The sequence below is a fragment of the Bombus vancouverensis genome, chromosome 11 (assembly GCF_051014615.1).
Source record: "Bombus vancouverensis nearcticus chromosome 11, iyBomVanc1_principal, whole genome shotgun sequence".
Taxonomy (NCBI): Eukaryota; Metazoa; Arthropoda; class Insecta; order Hymenoptera; family Apidae; genus Bombus; species Bombus vancouverensis.
The window spans coordinates 8,089,790-8,105,683 of record NC_134921.1 but is presented as its reverse complement, the minus strand read 5'-3'; the positions used below and the strand labels follow the sequence as shown (position 1 = coordinate 8,105,683).

The following is a 15,894-nucleotide window of genomic DNA, read 5'->3' as shown; positions in this document are numbered from 1 at the left end:
AAAGATTTTAGCAAGAAGATTTTATCGCTGGTGGAAATGCTGACTATAGGGAATCGTTGATTACCGCTTTCAGCAACATTTCGCGATTTCCCGCACCGTAATCGACCGATGAAATAGAAAAATGCGCAAGATCCGCGGAAACGAGAATTAAATAGCCAGAGTGTTCACTGGAGAAAAAGGAGGAAAAACTTTGGAGACTCGCTAGGAATTCTTTGTCCGTGGCAACAGGAATTGTTCGTTGTAATTAATCGTGGTTGTTTGGAAAGCAAAATGGAAAATTAAGATAATAGTTGGCTTTCTCGCCTGATAGAGAAAATTCACAGGCATTTACGAATCTATGTCGATCCTACAATTAATACATAATGAAATTCGAATGTTTGTAGTAGTTATTATAAAGTACAAAATATTTGTATTTTCAATTGTGAAAGTTAATTTATGTCTCCGATTTGTATAGTGATCCATCCTCTGTAATGTATATACTATTACATAATCTAGATCTTATAATTTTATGACAATTGAAATTCAAGTGTTTATGGCATCATAATACGAACTATTTTTATTTTAAATTACAGAAATTATTTTGCGTCTTTGATTTTTATAAAATGTTTGATTTTGTATTTCCGTAAAACACCTGTTCTTAAAGCCATACAATTTTATAACATACGAAGAGGAATTCAATATTTATAGCAGCATAAAGAAATTATGAAAATTATCCTGTGTCCCTGAGTTATATAGCGAACTACTATAAAGCTTAATTCTCAGTGGGCTAAATATCTCTGCCAGTCTCTTCTCTCGTGTGGTCTCTATTCGTGCTTCTTAGGAACATTATCTAAGACCAATAAATTCCGCCTATCTCTCCGAAACTAGAGGTATCTGAAAACGACCCAAGATCATAATTACCCCTTAAAGATTTCTCCAAAACGTAGCAAATGGCCGCACACGATCGAATCGTTTCACTTGTAAGTTCGCTTAAATTATGAAATACACTAGAGGGACTAGTAAGTCAACGAGGCCGGAGAATTTCGATTAGAGACAGCCCCGTATTCCGGCAGTGTGCGTACTTTGCAACAGCCCTGTAACAATTAATTTTCGGAAGTTGCGCTCGAGTCCCCGATTCCCATTTCGTAGGCCAATTTCTATTCAAACAGGTTGTCTCGCGTCTCTGACGACAACGGCGACGTCGTAGCCCTTTGCCTCCGTTATCTCTGCACCCCGCTTGGTGTAATTAATACCAGCCCATGACAAATCGCCGTTTCCGTAATAACGGCCGACCAATAAATACAGCGGTCACGATTAGAAACCAGCCAGCACGAAAACCGTAGACACTGACTGCTTCTAAAAGCCTGCACGGCTGGCGTGTTCGTGACAATCGATCAAAACGAGGCACATAGAGGAAGGAACACAGAGACATCAACGTGTTTCCTTTGAGGTTAATATCTACGCTATCGCTTATCGGTGATACGTTACGAGGCACACTGTTGTATACCTAAACATTTGGGCAAATATATAAAACATACTTCTCAAATGAAATTCTTTAACTTGATTTTTTCGATCACTTCTAGATTAAAGGATTGCGACGGTCGTAATTTTTGCAATTTAATTTGCATCGTTCTTTTAAATGATTGTGAAATTTCAATTATTATATGCATTAAGATATGTATAATTTTGTGTGCTAGACTAGATTAGCCATGCAGTAGTGACACACGTATGTGAATATGAGTGTGTGGAAGTATGTGTGTGCGCGGCGTCTCGAAAAACAGATGAATGTAACTGTTCCGTTGGCAGTTTGGTATAGAAGATGGTGAGACAAAGGAAGTACTGAGACACGTGCAAATGTAGATCCTGGAAATCGTTTATTAAATAAATCTAAAACTATTTTAATATGAATTCTAAGTGTAACCTTAGTGTTCCTTTACTGTTATTTCGCCAATTAAGATCCACAATTCTCAACAATATATTACACGGAAAGCATAGAATGATAATTCACGTTTCTTGTTTTTCAATATTTTTTAATTCAATACCATGTCAACTGATCGTATATTCGCAAAATTATCTTTCTATTAAATGTAGTGGAAGATGTTTATATCAGAAATATTGACTTCGACATTCTCGAAAAATTATTTTTTCATTATTTTCAAAGGAAAAATTATTTTCAAAGGATAACTTGAAATAAAAATAGTTCGTGTCATACTGCTATGGATACTTCGATTTCGTTCAACTTTATAAAACTGTAGAATCCAAGTGGAGGAGGAAACAGTGAAGAAGAAATTATGAATTAATTCTTTGAAAGTAGCGTAAGTGCAATATCGAAAAACGACGTTCAGTAACGTAAATTCGTTGGAAGAAATTGCCACATTGATCCTTAATTGGTCTGAATATTCCAAATAAAATACGATATAACAATAATCTCTGATATCCTCTGCAAGGACAATTAACCAGCAGGTTATTCTAAAGTTACAGGTCGCTATATTCACGAACAAAAACTTCTCTCCTGGTAGTACGGAACAAGATAAGAAGGCCTGTAGTCTAGGATTTTGAAAAGTGGCAGGAACCTTTACTGCCTCTGGTTAACGAAACGCTAGCCGGGGGGACAGTTTCAGCCTTGGTATTTTTACGTGGCACCTTTACGGTGCAACTTTTCATATCGGTTATAAAACTCACGCTGCTTTTATAAAATACGATCTACGAGGCTAAACATTTTTTTCTTCCTCTCAGTTCTGTTTAGTAAAATAAAAAGAGAAAATATAGAACACTCATAATTTCTCGTCGTTTCTTCGTGCTGTCTTCGGAAATAACAAGGTTCGATGGGTAACTAGCGTTCCATTTGGCAAGAAAATTACTGCGGCTTACCACTTTATCTCCCAAATTTCGCACGCGGCATGGCAGGTACACGGTCTGTCCGACGAATGCGCTGACGTTCGCCGCTGTCGGTTCAAAAACGGGCAAATCCCCTTCGGCTGAGTCATTATTGGCATCGTTTGGACGCCGCTGCGAGCCCTCCTTCGATATTTCACGAAGTTGCACAGGCGCTACAAGCAAAACAATTGGGTTTGTGAAATTATATTTCGTGAAAGGTATATTGTTGTTGTAATAGTCTGAAGTAGAAACTTCGCTAGTGGGTGTGTTAGTCATGGTTTGTTTCTATTGATCTCTATAACAAAAAATACAGCAAGAACCTCGCGGAAACGATCCGACAAGTCCATTTTTATTGATTTCCTCACTTTTGTGTTACTTGGTTAAAAAAAAAAGTAGATATTTTAACGTGGAATAGTTGAAGAGTGGAATATAACTCGATAAATTCCAAGGCTTTTAAAAATAGATGATAAATGTACAATGTTTTTTTTTAGAAACAAATAATAGCAGTTTACTTGTAATGTTAATCTAACATAATTAATATGAATCTTCATAATTAATGTTACTGATATTTTCAAATATCCAGGAGGGCGACAAAACGCATATTTAGGCGTTTTATTAATACGTTCTACAATTCATTTTCATTGTATCAGATTTTTGTAGCCGTATAAAAGAAATACAAAATGATATGAAATTTAATATGCTTGGACCCCGTTGATTAATACGCAAACGCTGTAATAAATACGATAATATGGCAATATTTTTTGCAGCCACTGTAAGCAGCATTTTTAATGGAATCCATTAGTCTCGTAACTCTTACACGGTAGCTCATACATTTTTCCGCCAACGAAGGAATTACCCCAAAAGAAACTTAACTTCTTTGAAATATTTTCTTTCTTCTTAAAAAGAAAGGAAGGCTCGAGAAATTCCAACAGACTCGTAAAATTCTCCTCGATATTCCAGCGGAAGATAAAAGAAAAATCACATGGATCTTGTTTGCTCATTAAACGCCTCGCTTTCCCTGGATTAATCCGCGTTAATCTCGAGGAACGAGATCGGGAGATCCGTTTTCTTTCATCTCATGTGAGTCTCTTTCTCGTTTTTCGACTTCTTCCCTTCTGCGTGTACGACTGGACACGTGTTACCCGTAATCTGTTGGAGTTTCCCCGAATGAACTCGTCCGTCGGAATGGTCGCGAGCTCTATTCGAACGGTTGCCTCGTTAGTATACCTAGGAACAGTCTCTCCATCATCATCCATCATCATCAGAACGACATGGAACGATACCTATTCGCGATTGACAGGGATTGATCCGAAAGGAAAGTTGGGAATAAAAGCATGGTTCATCACGACTTTACTAACACAACGTGGCGAGCCACAGAAAAGGAGCAGTTTCCCTTCATCTCCAAATCTTTCGAAATACGAAAGAAACCCATAAAAGACCCATTTTCTTCGAATTCTTGATCATACGTTCGTACCTATAAATCTTCAAAAATTTCAAGGTACGTACGAAAGTGATTCGTAAATGATTGGCAAAAGACTCGACTTTCCTGGAATATTCAACTCTCCTTGATGATCCTTGATGAGTACATCTGTCCTTATTTATTATTTTTGGATGGATGAGAAGACTGCGGAGGGGAAAAACGCGGTAGCTTTTATCATTTGCGGGGAAATGAAACGGGGAATTTTAGCTGCTTTTCGTTGTAGACTCGTAATAATGACTCATGTTCGAGATGAACGAATCACAGTAGCTTTCGAAATTCATAAAAAAGAAAAAGAAAATAATGAGAAAGGGAAAAGGATGTAACAGCTGTATTCTCTTGTCCTCGTCTCTTCTACGCTTTCTACTACCCTTTTACAGTCACTGGATCGCGGACACGCTTTTTTCTCGAGGTCGAAAACACAGTCGGATAAATTTAATTGGACCGTAACCGAGCGCGTGTAGCTTGAAACGCGGAAAGAAAAAAGAAGAGAGACGAGAATCGCTATGCTCGAGGTGCAAAAGTGCTATCGAATTATCAAACGAAGCCAACCAGAACGAGCCGCTGACATCGTAACTCGCTGTGCTGACTGTTTCGCATAAACAACGTTCTACCCAAACATAGAGGCTGGGTATCCTCTTTCCATCGTGTGCAACCAACAACTTTCCCCTTCGTCCCTCTCTCGTTTCGTGGTCTCACGTTAACGTGTCACAGGCCGTTCTTCCCCAGAGGGGCGAAGCTCGGTGTACAGATAACGCCCGTATATACAGCAGCACGCTGGCGTCATACAAATGACCAACTTCCCCTCGGCTGGTTTCCCAACGTCGCACGAATTCATCCTATCCCGACCTACTGATAACTGCAGATTAATTGACAAAAAGCAGAGCTCGCGAATACGGATGATGTACACGGGTTGAAAATCGTCGTGCAGCGGAGGGATTTAGTTACACGTCGACCTTTACCTCTTTATTTAGCGTTGCCCCGGGAAATGGGGTTGGGATATCGAGCCGCGTGACGAATTTATAGGCAACCGAGGGGGCTCACTGTTGACAGAGTAGAGTCAAAGGGGAGGATAGAAAAAGCTTAACACTTTCGCGCTGCTAGACGGGAATTTATGTTTTTGCCTAGTAAATGAACGCTGCACTATGAATTAAAAAGGAAATGTTTCCTTTTTATATTTTTGCATAATTTACCACTATGCTTTGAATGTAAGAAAAGAACGCTTTTTTTATATTTTTGCATAATTGGATACTGCACTATGAATTTAAATAAAATGCTTTTTATGTTTCTGTATAATTGAACACAGCAGCAAGAGTTAAAAGTAATGTTTTCTACGTTAGAATTTATAATATATATATCTATATATATATGTATATATGGTAGTTTTTAATAGTAGATACATTGGTAAAAATGATGGTTTTGGGCAATTACTTTTATCACTCTAGTTATAATTTCAGGTACACATTAAACGTTAATAATTCTAGTGTTAACTACTTGTACACATTTTTGTTTTGTGAGCAAGTTTCACGACGAATATATCAGAACTTTTTGCACTATAATTTTTCCTCCGAGAATATAAAGTTGTTTATGCACTCCATCGCCTTTATTGTTGCACTTTATATCCTTGCATTGCATATCTGAACTTTTATGTGCACGTGCATATACGTTTCATATTTCTAGCATAATTTCAAGATATTATTTTATTTCGGCCCTTTATTCCTCTTCTCGTTTGCATACGTACCCATTTATATTAGACCGTATGTTAAATAAATATGAGTGTTTTGAACATTCCCCTACAAAACTGGAAGTATTTAAATAGCTGAAGTTAACGTATAATTTATCTGTCTACCAAACCAACGTATCTAACAAACGTCTTTAAAATATGCATATTTAATCTTACGTTATTATGGTAAAAAATTACCACAATTATAAAGAACAGACATTATCTCTCAGAAATGTCAGAAACAAAAATAACTGCTGAATATTCCCGGTGTCCCACTATAGCATCGCAAAGTTAAGAAAACCATCGAAATGAAGAATAAAGAAATCCGCTACTTCAGATTTTGTTCTTCGCTTTAAGAAAACAGCAAAATCTCTCCAATGGTAGAAACTATAATCGAAATGAGATTAAATATCCGAACACGTGCCTGTAATCCTAATCAATACCCTTAAGAGAATCAGTAGAACGTGCTCGAACGTGTCAGCCGCCTTATCTCAGCCACACCGTCGCGTTACTTCGTCTGACCAAGCACCGTCTGTTTCTATTTTTTCGCCGCTATGGGCACGCTCAGAGGAAACTACCCGCAGATGATTCATTCCTTCGCCACTTTCTTTACCCCTTAAGCTATTCCCCTTCCATCGACGTAGCTTTATAATATTATAAACCGTATACAGGGTCCCGTAAACCGAAAGTGTTTTCTTTCTGTCTCTAGCTGAGCCGCGGGGTATTTTCCTTTGGCCGATCATCGAGACATTTCATTTTTTTCTGCTTTTTTTCTTTTACCTTCCCCCTTGGGTTGTCCCTTTTTAAAGAATTATGCCTCAAGCGCAACGCCACCAACTCTCTCCAACGCACGCCAGTTTCATTTCCATTGGCGCTGAAGATCGACTAGAATAATTGTACAGCGACGCCTCGGGCTCTCTTAGTCGGTAATTAAAGAAAAACAATAGCTATGTTTGGGATGTGACAGACACGTTTCAAAAGATAGGGATAAAATTTCGAAAGATTCGTTAACGAAATTAAAAGTTCGTAGATTAAAACGTCGTGACGAAATTTGAAAATATTTGCCGAAATTTTGGAATTTCGTTGATCAAAATATCGTGATAAAATTGTGCAACACTTATCGAAATGTCAAAGCCCCGTAGATCGAACGATCATCATAAAATATTGAAACATGTCTGTATTATAATTCTCTACTGGAGTTCTCTAGTTGGCTTAGCAATTGCACATTTCATTCTGCACCCATTAAAGCAAAACTAAAGTGGATTTATCCGAGTCTATTACATAGTAAAGTTACTGTGAAACGCCACAGTGGATTAATTGGTTTATCGATCAATTAAGTATTAAGAACGCGATAGGTAGATGGTGCTTAAACGACAAGCTACTTTACTCACTAACTTTTTCATGGAAATTTTAACTTTCGATCCCCTATCGCTAGCCTTATAAAATGACACGAAAGTATATCTAACTCAAACTTAAAGCTTATTTCAAACATTCATTATAGAAAATTCAGCAAGGTATATAGGTTCTAAATAGATTCTTCAAACGTCAAAAACTTTTTACTCCAGCCACATAGTATTACTTCTATTTCTTTTTCTATGTCGTCCTTTTCCTTCTTACGATATTTTATTTATATTAAATACATAAAATTACATAAAAATAAGCGTAGCGTTAAAAATGTAACTATATATCGTTTACAAAAAAAAAAAAAATATGCAACGAATAATTAAGCCCAATTCGTATAGTCTACAACGTGTTGATATCGACGTTGTACCCGATAAAAGTAACCGCGGCAAAAAGTAGTCATTCGTTCTGTTTGCAGTGTAAGGCGACGCGATAAAAGAGAAACGCGCTCTGGTGAATCTCCTTGGGTGTGTTCACGATAAGGAGGCAGAGGCGGCACGTCCCACGAAATACAAATATCGCTTTCGAATGGAGCACCGACGAGGACGCGTATGTACGTCGGCATTAAGGCGAATTACTACGTGCTAAATCTCACGGCGTTACGCTATCTTTCGTAGGCACTCGACTCACCTCCTCGAAATCTCTCTCGCCCTGCTATTACGACCGAAGCTTTTTTCACCGGCAAACGACACTTTTATTTCCCGAAAGTATTATCCCGATTTTTGCCCCTTTTTGCACCCGTCTACGTAACGCGCGATTCCTCTTAGGGAGGAGGAGGACGCGTGTCGTTTGCGTAAAACGATGACGAACGATGTTTAAATCCGCATTCGAAGGAAACGAAGGGGGGATTATGGGAACCATTACGTACGAAAGTAAAGAACGCCTTATCGTAGACGCAATAAAGATTGGAAGTTTTTGAAGAGCCTCTTTCGTTACAAATAATAGCTGAAATGCCATATATTTAATACGATTTTTCTGAGAATCTGCTACTTCTACGTAATGCTTGCAGGTTTTACAATATAAGAGAGAAATCGAAAATTTGATTGCAATGCGACAAACTGTCGTGAATTTCAAAGAAAAGCTTCAAGTGGCAGTATCTTTAATTTAAAAAAATTGTAGCTGAAGTTAAACTCTCCTATTAAATTCCAGCTATTAAATCTAAATGGAAATATCAGATCGTCTTATAAAGCTATAAGTAATACGATTTTCCTGTAAGTTGAGTTCGGAACGATGAAATACTTCCACGATTTTAAAACAAAATTCCCGGCGTAAACTCTGTACTTAATTTCTTTTTCGAGAAGGATGTGCTTGTCCCACTTTTTTACTGAGGTTTTTAATTTTAGAAATGAGAGAAGCTCTCCAGTTCATTTGATATATTCATATTCTTAATTCTGTGATATATTATGTACCGAAAGTAAACCGTGAATGTTTATACAATATTTATAATATCAAAAATATGAAAATATCCAGACAATATAGAATTAAATATTTCAAAGAAAATATTCTCTTCCTCTCTCTGTCTTTCCCTTAGCGCAAAATTTACTAAGAGAAACACGTCTATATTTAGGTTCCATTTCTCCAATTGTACCAATAAATGTATACATTCACACAGTTAGCCTATACTTTCTAAGGACATTTTTACATCTTCATCACTGCACTTTCGCTATTTGCAAGCAGAGAATCCAGCGATGCGATTATTTAAATTCTTCTCGTTTCGTTTAACTCCACCTACGACCATCCACTTTGCTGGACGGCATTGGGTACACGGTTTCTCGCATCATAAATCTCCATTTAGAAGAAATAGTCATCGAGAAGGTAGGATATCGGATAGGCGAAACGTCGAAGCCACGAAGAAAGAGTGGGATGGGAATAACAGTTGGTGACTATAAAACTACAAAGCAAACCAGCCGTTAATCTTACGTCTGTCTCGAATCCTGCGGCGGTCTACCGCTCTTAAACCAGACCAAACCCCATCCCCTCCCCTCAACCGTCTCAACCCCAAACCCTTAGCGTTCCGTCGCTCGAAACAATGAGGACGAAAGTTTACGGTCGCGCTAGGCCACCGAGAGAATCATATATTTTCGCCGCAATGCTCGTAAAGTGCGGTCGCTCTTGCCAGTCGGCACATCGCTGTGCGAGACCAACCCCCCGGTTACGTAGCCGTTGTACATGCGAGTACATCGCCGTGTCAGCGTGTCACTGGCCACTGCCTCCACGTAATTTCCGCGAAAGTGGACATTTCCTTGTCGACCGTATACTTTTTCCACTTTTCTGCGTGCCTTCGTGGAACGCTTTGCCACGACGAGCGGACAGAATCAATGGGTTTACCCGTTTCTGACTTTTGCTTTATTGCTCTTTGCTGGGTCGGCCGCTGAAACGTGCTGGAACGCTCGAATGGGACTACGGGTCTGTCTGTTACGCTCGCAGCTAGTGATGAGATGAAGCAGATTGCAAGTTAGTTCGAGTCCAAGCGTAAGACTTGAGACGGAAACAAAGTATGCGTTTAAATATTTGTTATGGCATTTCCATAGTAATTAAACGATATAGTTAGACCATTGATATATTAAATCTCGTATGATTTAGTAAAGTTTTTTTATCGCTGCAAAAATTAAATATTATGAAAATCGAGTGTAAACTCTGATAAAAAGACCCGATAAAAGATAAGAAGAATTTCGTTGGAAGATAAGGGTACGTGTCAATACTTGTTGTAGCCACTATACATCAAGCAAATTGCAAGTTGAGTGTGAGGTTTGAAACAGAAACAAACTATGCTTTTAAGTTGATTGGAACTTAGGTAAGAAAAGTTCAGTTTCTTTATAAGCAGTTGAACGAATGTATAGATGGTAATTTCTTAAATATATATAACTGATTCTTAATTAAATAGATTGCAGTCGTTTTAACCAGAACATTAGACTGTGCTACCTTTGTTTTGCTATTTATAACGGTAACAATAACTCTCATTCAACGTGACACAATTCGCCGAAATTCCGTCTCTCTAAATTCTGACTCTCGTTCTCATAGTCGCCGTAACTCTTCCATAATCCTCACAATTCTTTCCCTAAGTTCTCACTCGCACATTCTTTATGAAGAAATATGTAGCATGCGATGCTCTGCTTCACTTGTTCAAAAAGTCTCTAGCAGCGAATGTTAATTTTCTACCTAGAAGTTTTTCTTCTCGAGACGAGAATCTATCTTTCCATACAATGAGATCGCTATATTAACACTTGGTTTTAAGTGACTTTGATTGCTTAAATGCTTTTGAGATTTGGAACAATAGGTGTGAAGAGAATTGCTCTTTATTAGAGGATAAATGAAATCAGCGAAATAAAACGGAAACGGTTTTGAAAATAAAATCCACTCCGCGTAGAGAGGCTTTATCTACGAATATAGCAGAGATTCGAATCTTCTCTCTAATGAGAAAAGAGGTTCGTTCTTGATTTCATTGGCAAAGAGTTGCTCGAGCGAGGCTTGAATCGTTATAGAGTTGCTCCTGAACGAAATTTACTTTGCCGATGCTTCAAGAAATGGAACTTACACTTTCATTCCCAGCTGGGAACGTTACACAGAATGAGTTTCTCAAATGGTCGAGTATAAGTCCAATGTAATTCCAGAGCATTGTATGTTATAAGCATTGTATATCATTCCAGACTTAATATCCAGTTTCCAATGTTGCGATCGTCCATCCACTCTAAATTCATCCATCTTCTAATTACATTCATATCAATTATTAATTACATCTATAAACACTGTTGCGCTATAATTTCACGTGTCGTATAACGAACTCGTTCGATCCATCTTTTCGCAACATAAATTATGCTGCGTTGCAATTCTAATTGTCGCTGCGAGTGAAAGCTTACAACGGTAGTTGTTCCATTGTTTAACAAACTGGGCCACCGCCATCGACGTAGCAATGGAAACCTGAATATCCTATTACAATGTCAAGTAATTCCAAGACAGGACATGTGTCCTATAGTATAATAATAGTTTCTGGTGACAATGGCTACATCTCAATTGTTAAAACATTCACGATTTCGAATAGCAAGACGCAGGTCGAGGGTCGACTGGCTCTAAGTTATCGTAAAGCACGAACAATCCTAGCAATTTGAGAACATTTATGGCGAGCGACGTAATACGACTGGGTGCAATCGTCTTCATCTTCGAAATTTCTATCGTGTTCTCGCATAAACTTGCCGGTCCACGACCTCGCCCCCTTGCTTTATTTGCATATGATGCATTCACACGGCCGTGTCACATGCGTACACGACACTTCCGTGTGTTCATGTGACATGCATACCTGCAGTTAGACAGTTGAAACGACGCACAGGGGTAATGGATGTACTTTGCGATGTAGTTCGCTGTCAGCTACTATTTCGCCGTAATTGTAATATAATAAATGTAACGGCGCTCGAACCAAATTTCGCATAGAGCTTCGAACGAAATTAGAAATCGACATCTGGTTGTTTGGAATTCGCAAAAAGTCATGCAAACGTTTCTTCACGTTGTACATTTAATGGTAAATATATGGATAGAGGAAGTTCTTGTAATAAGTTTAACATAGTTTAAATCGTAATTATTACGCGAAATAAGAATTGGAAAGTTAATTTTATATTTATAATGGTCCTGAGTATACGAAACGTCGAAAAATAATTTCTTAATCAAGTACTTAGCCTCGCTTTCAAATTACATGTGAACAGGAACTTAGTAAACAGAAACAGGCTGAACTCTATACTAATTATTAGCATTGTATGCAATTTGACATTTCAAAAGTTAGCTTATCAATATAACATCAAAACAACCACATGTTCTATTGCAAAGCCCTATGGAAAACCTATTGAAATTTCTCAAACTTTACATCGCAATAGCTCTGAATATAATAAGGCGTCATCAACGGCACGAAGCACGTTAAAAGCGGCAATTCGTCTCCTTTAAAATGCTTTTTACATCGTCCCGATACGACGCCCTGTTCCCGAGATATCGTCGTGTAAAGAGGAAGGGAATTTTTAATAATTTACTCGCTCTATCCTTGTCGCACACTCGGACCTCTCTCTTCCTCTTTCTCTAGCACGCGCTCACTGACCTACCCCGCACTAGCGATACGTGCGCTGGTCAGTGACAGACGCTGAGTCAGCGTTTTTTTACCATTGCTATTGCGGCGTACGCATTTCCAAGAAAAAATGTAGGTCACGCTGCATTCCGGAATTCGGTATTCCCTGTAACTTAATGAGCAACTTAGAACAGCCATATCTCCGAAACCAGCTGAGATATCGAGATGAAACAAAAAACATAGTAATGAGCATACTCCCCCCTATCCATGGACATGAATTTTAGTGCACATTTGAACGAGTGTTTTAACTCGAAGTGAACATTATATTAACATCGTTCCATTGATTTCGATTAATTATCTCCAAAGGCAGTTGAGATATCGGGATGAAAGAAAAAACATAGTAATGAGCATGCTCTCCCCTATCCATGGACGTGAACATTTCAACGAATGCTTTAACTCGAAGTGAACATTATATTAACATCGTTCCATTGATTTAATTAATTACATTACGAAACTAGTATAATTATACATTCATATGGTATAGTATTATCCCATTGTACAGTAAATTAATTCGCCAACGTTATAACCGGGCATCATTGCGACTACACTGTACGATGAATTACTTAATTGGGAAAAAACTCAATTGTTTATAATTCATTCCGTAATAACACGCCAAGCATATTGAATTAAATACCGCCAGGCTGGAGTACGATTGAAAAATTCAAATTAACGAGAAACCAGTTTATTAAGCCGGACTCATTTGCTTCAACGTAATTACATCGCAACACGGGTTTTTTCACCGTTTCTCGCGATTATTCCAACTTGTAGTTTGGTTGCGAATTGTCGGTCTCGGATTAATCGACCGCGTGCACCTGCGATAATTACAGCTGTGCCTAATTTACGCTCGATCAACGGGCTCGTTCTCAACGGCGTGCTGCACGCCACGCCGTATATTACGTCCATAGTTCGCGGAGGAAATATAGAGACCGCGAGCAACTTCGACGAGGAATTACTAATCGTGGAACAACTCGGCTACGGTTAAAGGGAAAGTGAAATTTCCCGAGACAAGGGGATGGAACACGGTGTAAACAGCGTAGAGCTCTCGTCATGGTTAGGCTGAAGAACTACCACGTGCTCAACACGTGTGTTTGCGCGCGTGCTTGTCGTGCACGCATCGCGGGGTACATCCCATTGCATCGGCTCGGGTTACGGATTATAAACGTCGCGTAATTCGCGCAGAAACAGCGAGCTGAAGTGAAATTTGCCAGTCACGCCACATCATGCCGCGTAAATACGACTCTGCCGTGGGAGTACAGGGGAGAACGTTGGTCTTTTTCACTTGCCAGTGGCAATTCGTACAGTTCCATGCACATTTTTCTCTCGTCCTTTCTGCGTCTGTTCGTGTTACTATTTTCAAGCGAACTACTAGATTCGAAAAAACGAACGGTCTTGTTAAACGTGCGCGGCATATTAACTCCAAATAATGTAAAGTCTCGCGTTCTTTCTCTTTAAACATTTATCGTTTCATTAACGTCGGGGACCGTTTTATTTTGTCACGTGGGCTACTGTTCATATTGTTTCAATTAATTAACTGTTGGCAAGATTAAAGAAGGATCGAGAGAAAAGGGGGTTTGCAAAGGCAAAAAGAGATTAAATTGATGTAGCGTCCGGGAAATGTACGGGAAATGAAGACGTATTAGAAAGACGGAGAGCAGCGGGACAAAGAAAAGGCAGCGTGCCGCTAATAAAACTAGACTAAACGGACTTCTTCAACTTTACAGGGGAGACAAAAGGCTAAAAGGGAGCGAGGAGGAATAGAGACGATGAAAGACGAAGAGAAAGGACAAAAATGTTAGAACTCCCTTACTGGTGACTGGAACAAATACTTTCGTCTGTTTTATTTCTTTGCTGTTCGAGGAACTGTGTCATGCGTCGTCAATGTTTCAGGCAAGTACCTTTAGAATTTCTTCCTCCTCGGAGAACAGTTCGTCTTTTTTCCTCATTTTATCAGTAAGCTAATAAACCTTTAAATGAACTGAATCTACAAAAGGTTGAGAGAACAGATAATCACAATTAATTTTTATTTTCCTCCGTTCGTTTTCTCATTATGGTAAAAACTCTGTCACGCGAAGATACTTGTAGAGAAAAGATTCAAAGGTTCTGTTCGTTATTCGCTTTGCGGGCGAAAAAAGAGAGAAAGAGGAGAAGGACTTCTTTCCGTACTCGAAACAACCGCTGTGTTTCAAGTAATAAAATTAAACGACTCGACCTCGGTATAAATATGTGTGTAACTCGAGACACGAGAATGGTTACCTAGGAATTATGATAACGTTTGTCTTGACGTTGAAAAAAAAGCAAAGGGTGAAAGAATGGTAAGGGTACGAAAATTACGAAGGGGAATAAAAGCGTAAAAGACAGAGGGATGCAGATAAAGGGAGAGGAGGGTTGGAGGCGGACCAAGGGCTAGAAAGGGGCGAAAAAGGTATGGAACAAGGGTGGCGAGAAACTTGAAAAATGCGAGGAGAGGCGAGAAAGCTTTCTGGGTTTCATGGGTGGAAAATAGGTGGCAGGTAGCCGCACTTCTAAAGAGAAGAAATCACTCGACCGGATCCGGTCGTCTATTTTTTGCTTTTCTTTCCCTTCCTTTTTTTTCTATTTACCTAACGATCCGTTGAACGGGCCGTTTCTGTCCGTCAGAATGACGGAACACGATATCTCAACGTCGAAACGGAAGCTGTCCGCTCGCTCGCCGCTGAATTTTCTCGCGCGACGAAATTAATGCACGGCGATCAATCCACCCTGTTGATGTGCACTTCGCGAAACGCTTATCGCGTAACGACTGCTCAAATTAAAACTTAGAGACGCAAGAACCGAGCACAGAGGGAAAAGGTTCTATTGGCGTACGGATAAAACTTCATCGACTCGCAGTTAGGAATGAAATAATATTAAACGTGTAATTAAACAATGTATGTTGCGTGTACAATTACAAAGAATTGCTGTAATTTCGCCTAAAGAGGATTCTTTCAATTTGAAACTGGAAATGTTAACTCTCCTAGCTAGGAAAAGCTAACTAGGTTTGTTACTTTAGAAGATTCCAATTTTGTAATTCTTAAATTTCAATTTAAGGACCGGAGAATTCGAATTCTTGATATAATAACTCAGCAATGGTCCGTCAATCTGGCCATAAAAAATGACCCACTTCCTACTGGCGGGGTATTAACTTCTCGGAGCGACGTCTACCTCTTTTGAGTACGAATCGCTTTTAAAATCGCCAGCAAGCCGAACCTGTTGGCGAACTTTCGTAATTGGCCGAACTACTTTGGACAACTTAATTTTTCGCTCGGGTCAGGTTGATTCAGCCACTAAAACGCAAATAAAACCACGGATAGCTCG

General features: G+C 39.0%; 1 protein-coding gene and 1 long non-coding RNA gene across 5 annotated transcripts in view; one reads left to right on the top strand and one right to left on the bottom strand.

The window, feature by feature from the left end:
- LOC117153174 (uncharacterized) overlaps nucleotides 1–14,755 on the top strand; it is a 79,637-nt gene extending 64,882 nt beyond the window's left edge. For 2 of the 3 annotated variants that reach the window (XR_013059535.1, XR_013059536.1), the window contains exon 6: nucleotides 14,283–14,754. This is a non-coding gene — a long non-coding RNA (uncharacterized LOC117153174). Of the gene's footprint in view, nucleotides 1–14,282 lie in introns of all 3 variants that reach the window. The other variant, XR_004463563.2, reaches the window with a different exon arrangement.
- LOC117153173 (zwei Ig domain protein zig-8) overlaps nucleotides 1–15,894 on the bottom strand; it is a 116,433-nt gene that overhangs the window by 74,915 nt on the left and 25,624 nt on the right. For both annotated transcript variants that reach the window (XM_033326938.2, XM_033326941.2), the window contains exon 3: nucleotides 2,851–3,029. In XM_033326938.2, coding sequence (XP_033182829.1) covers nucleotides 2,851–3,029 — 179 coding nt within the window. The remainder of the gene's footprint in view (nucleotides 1–2,850; nucleotides 3,030–15,894) is intronic.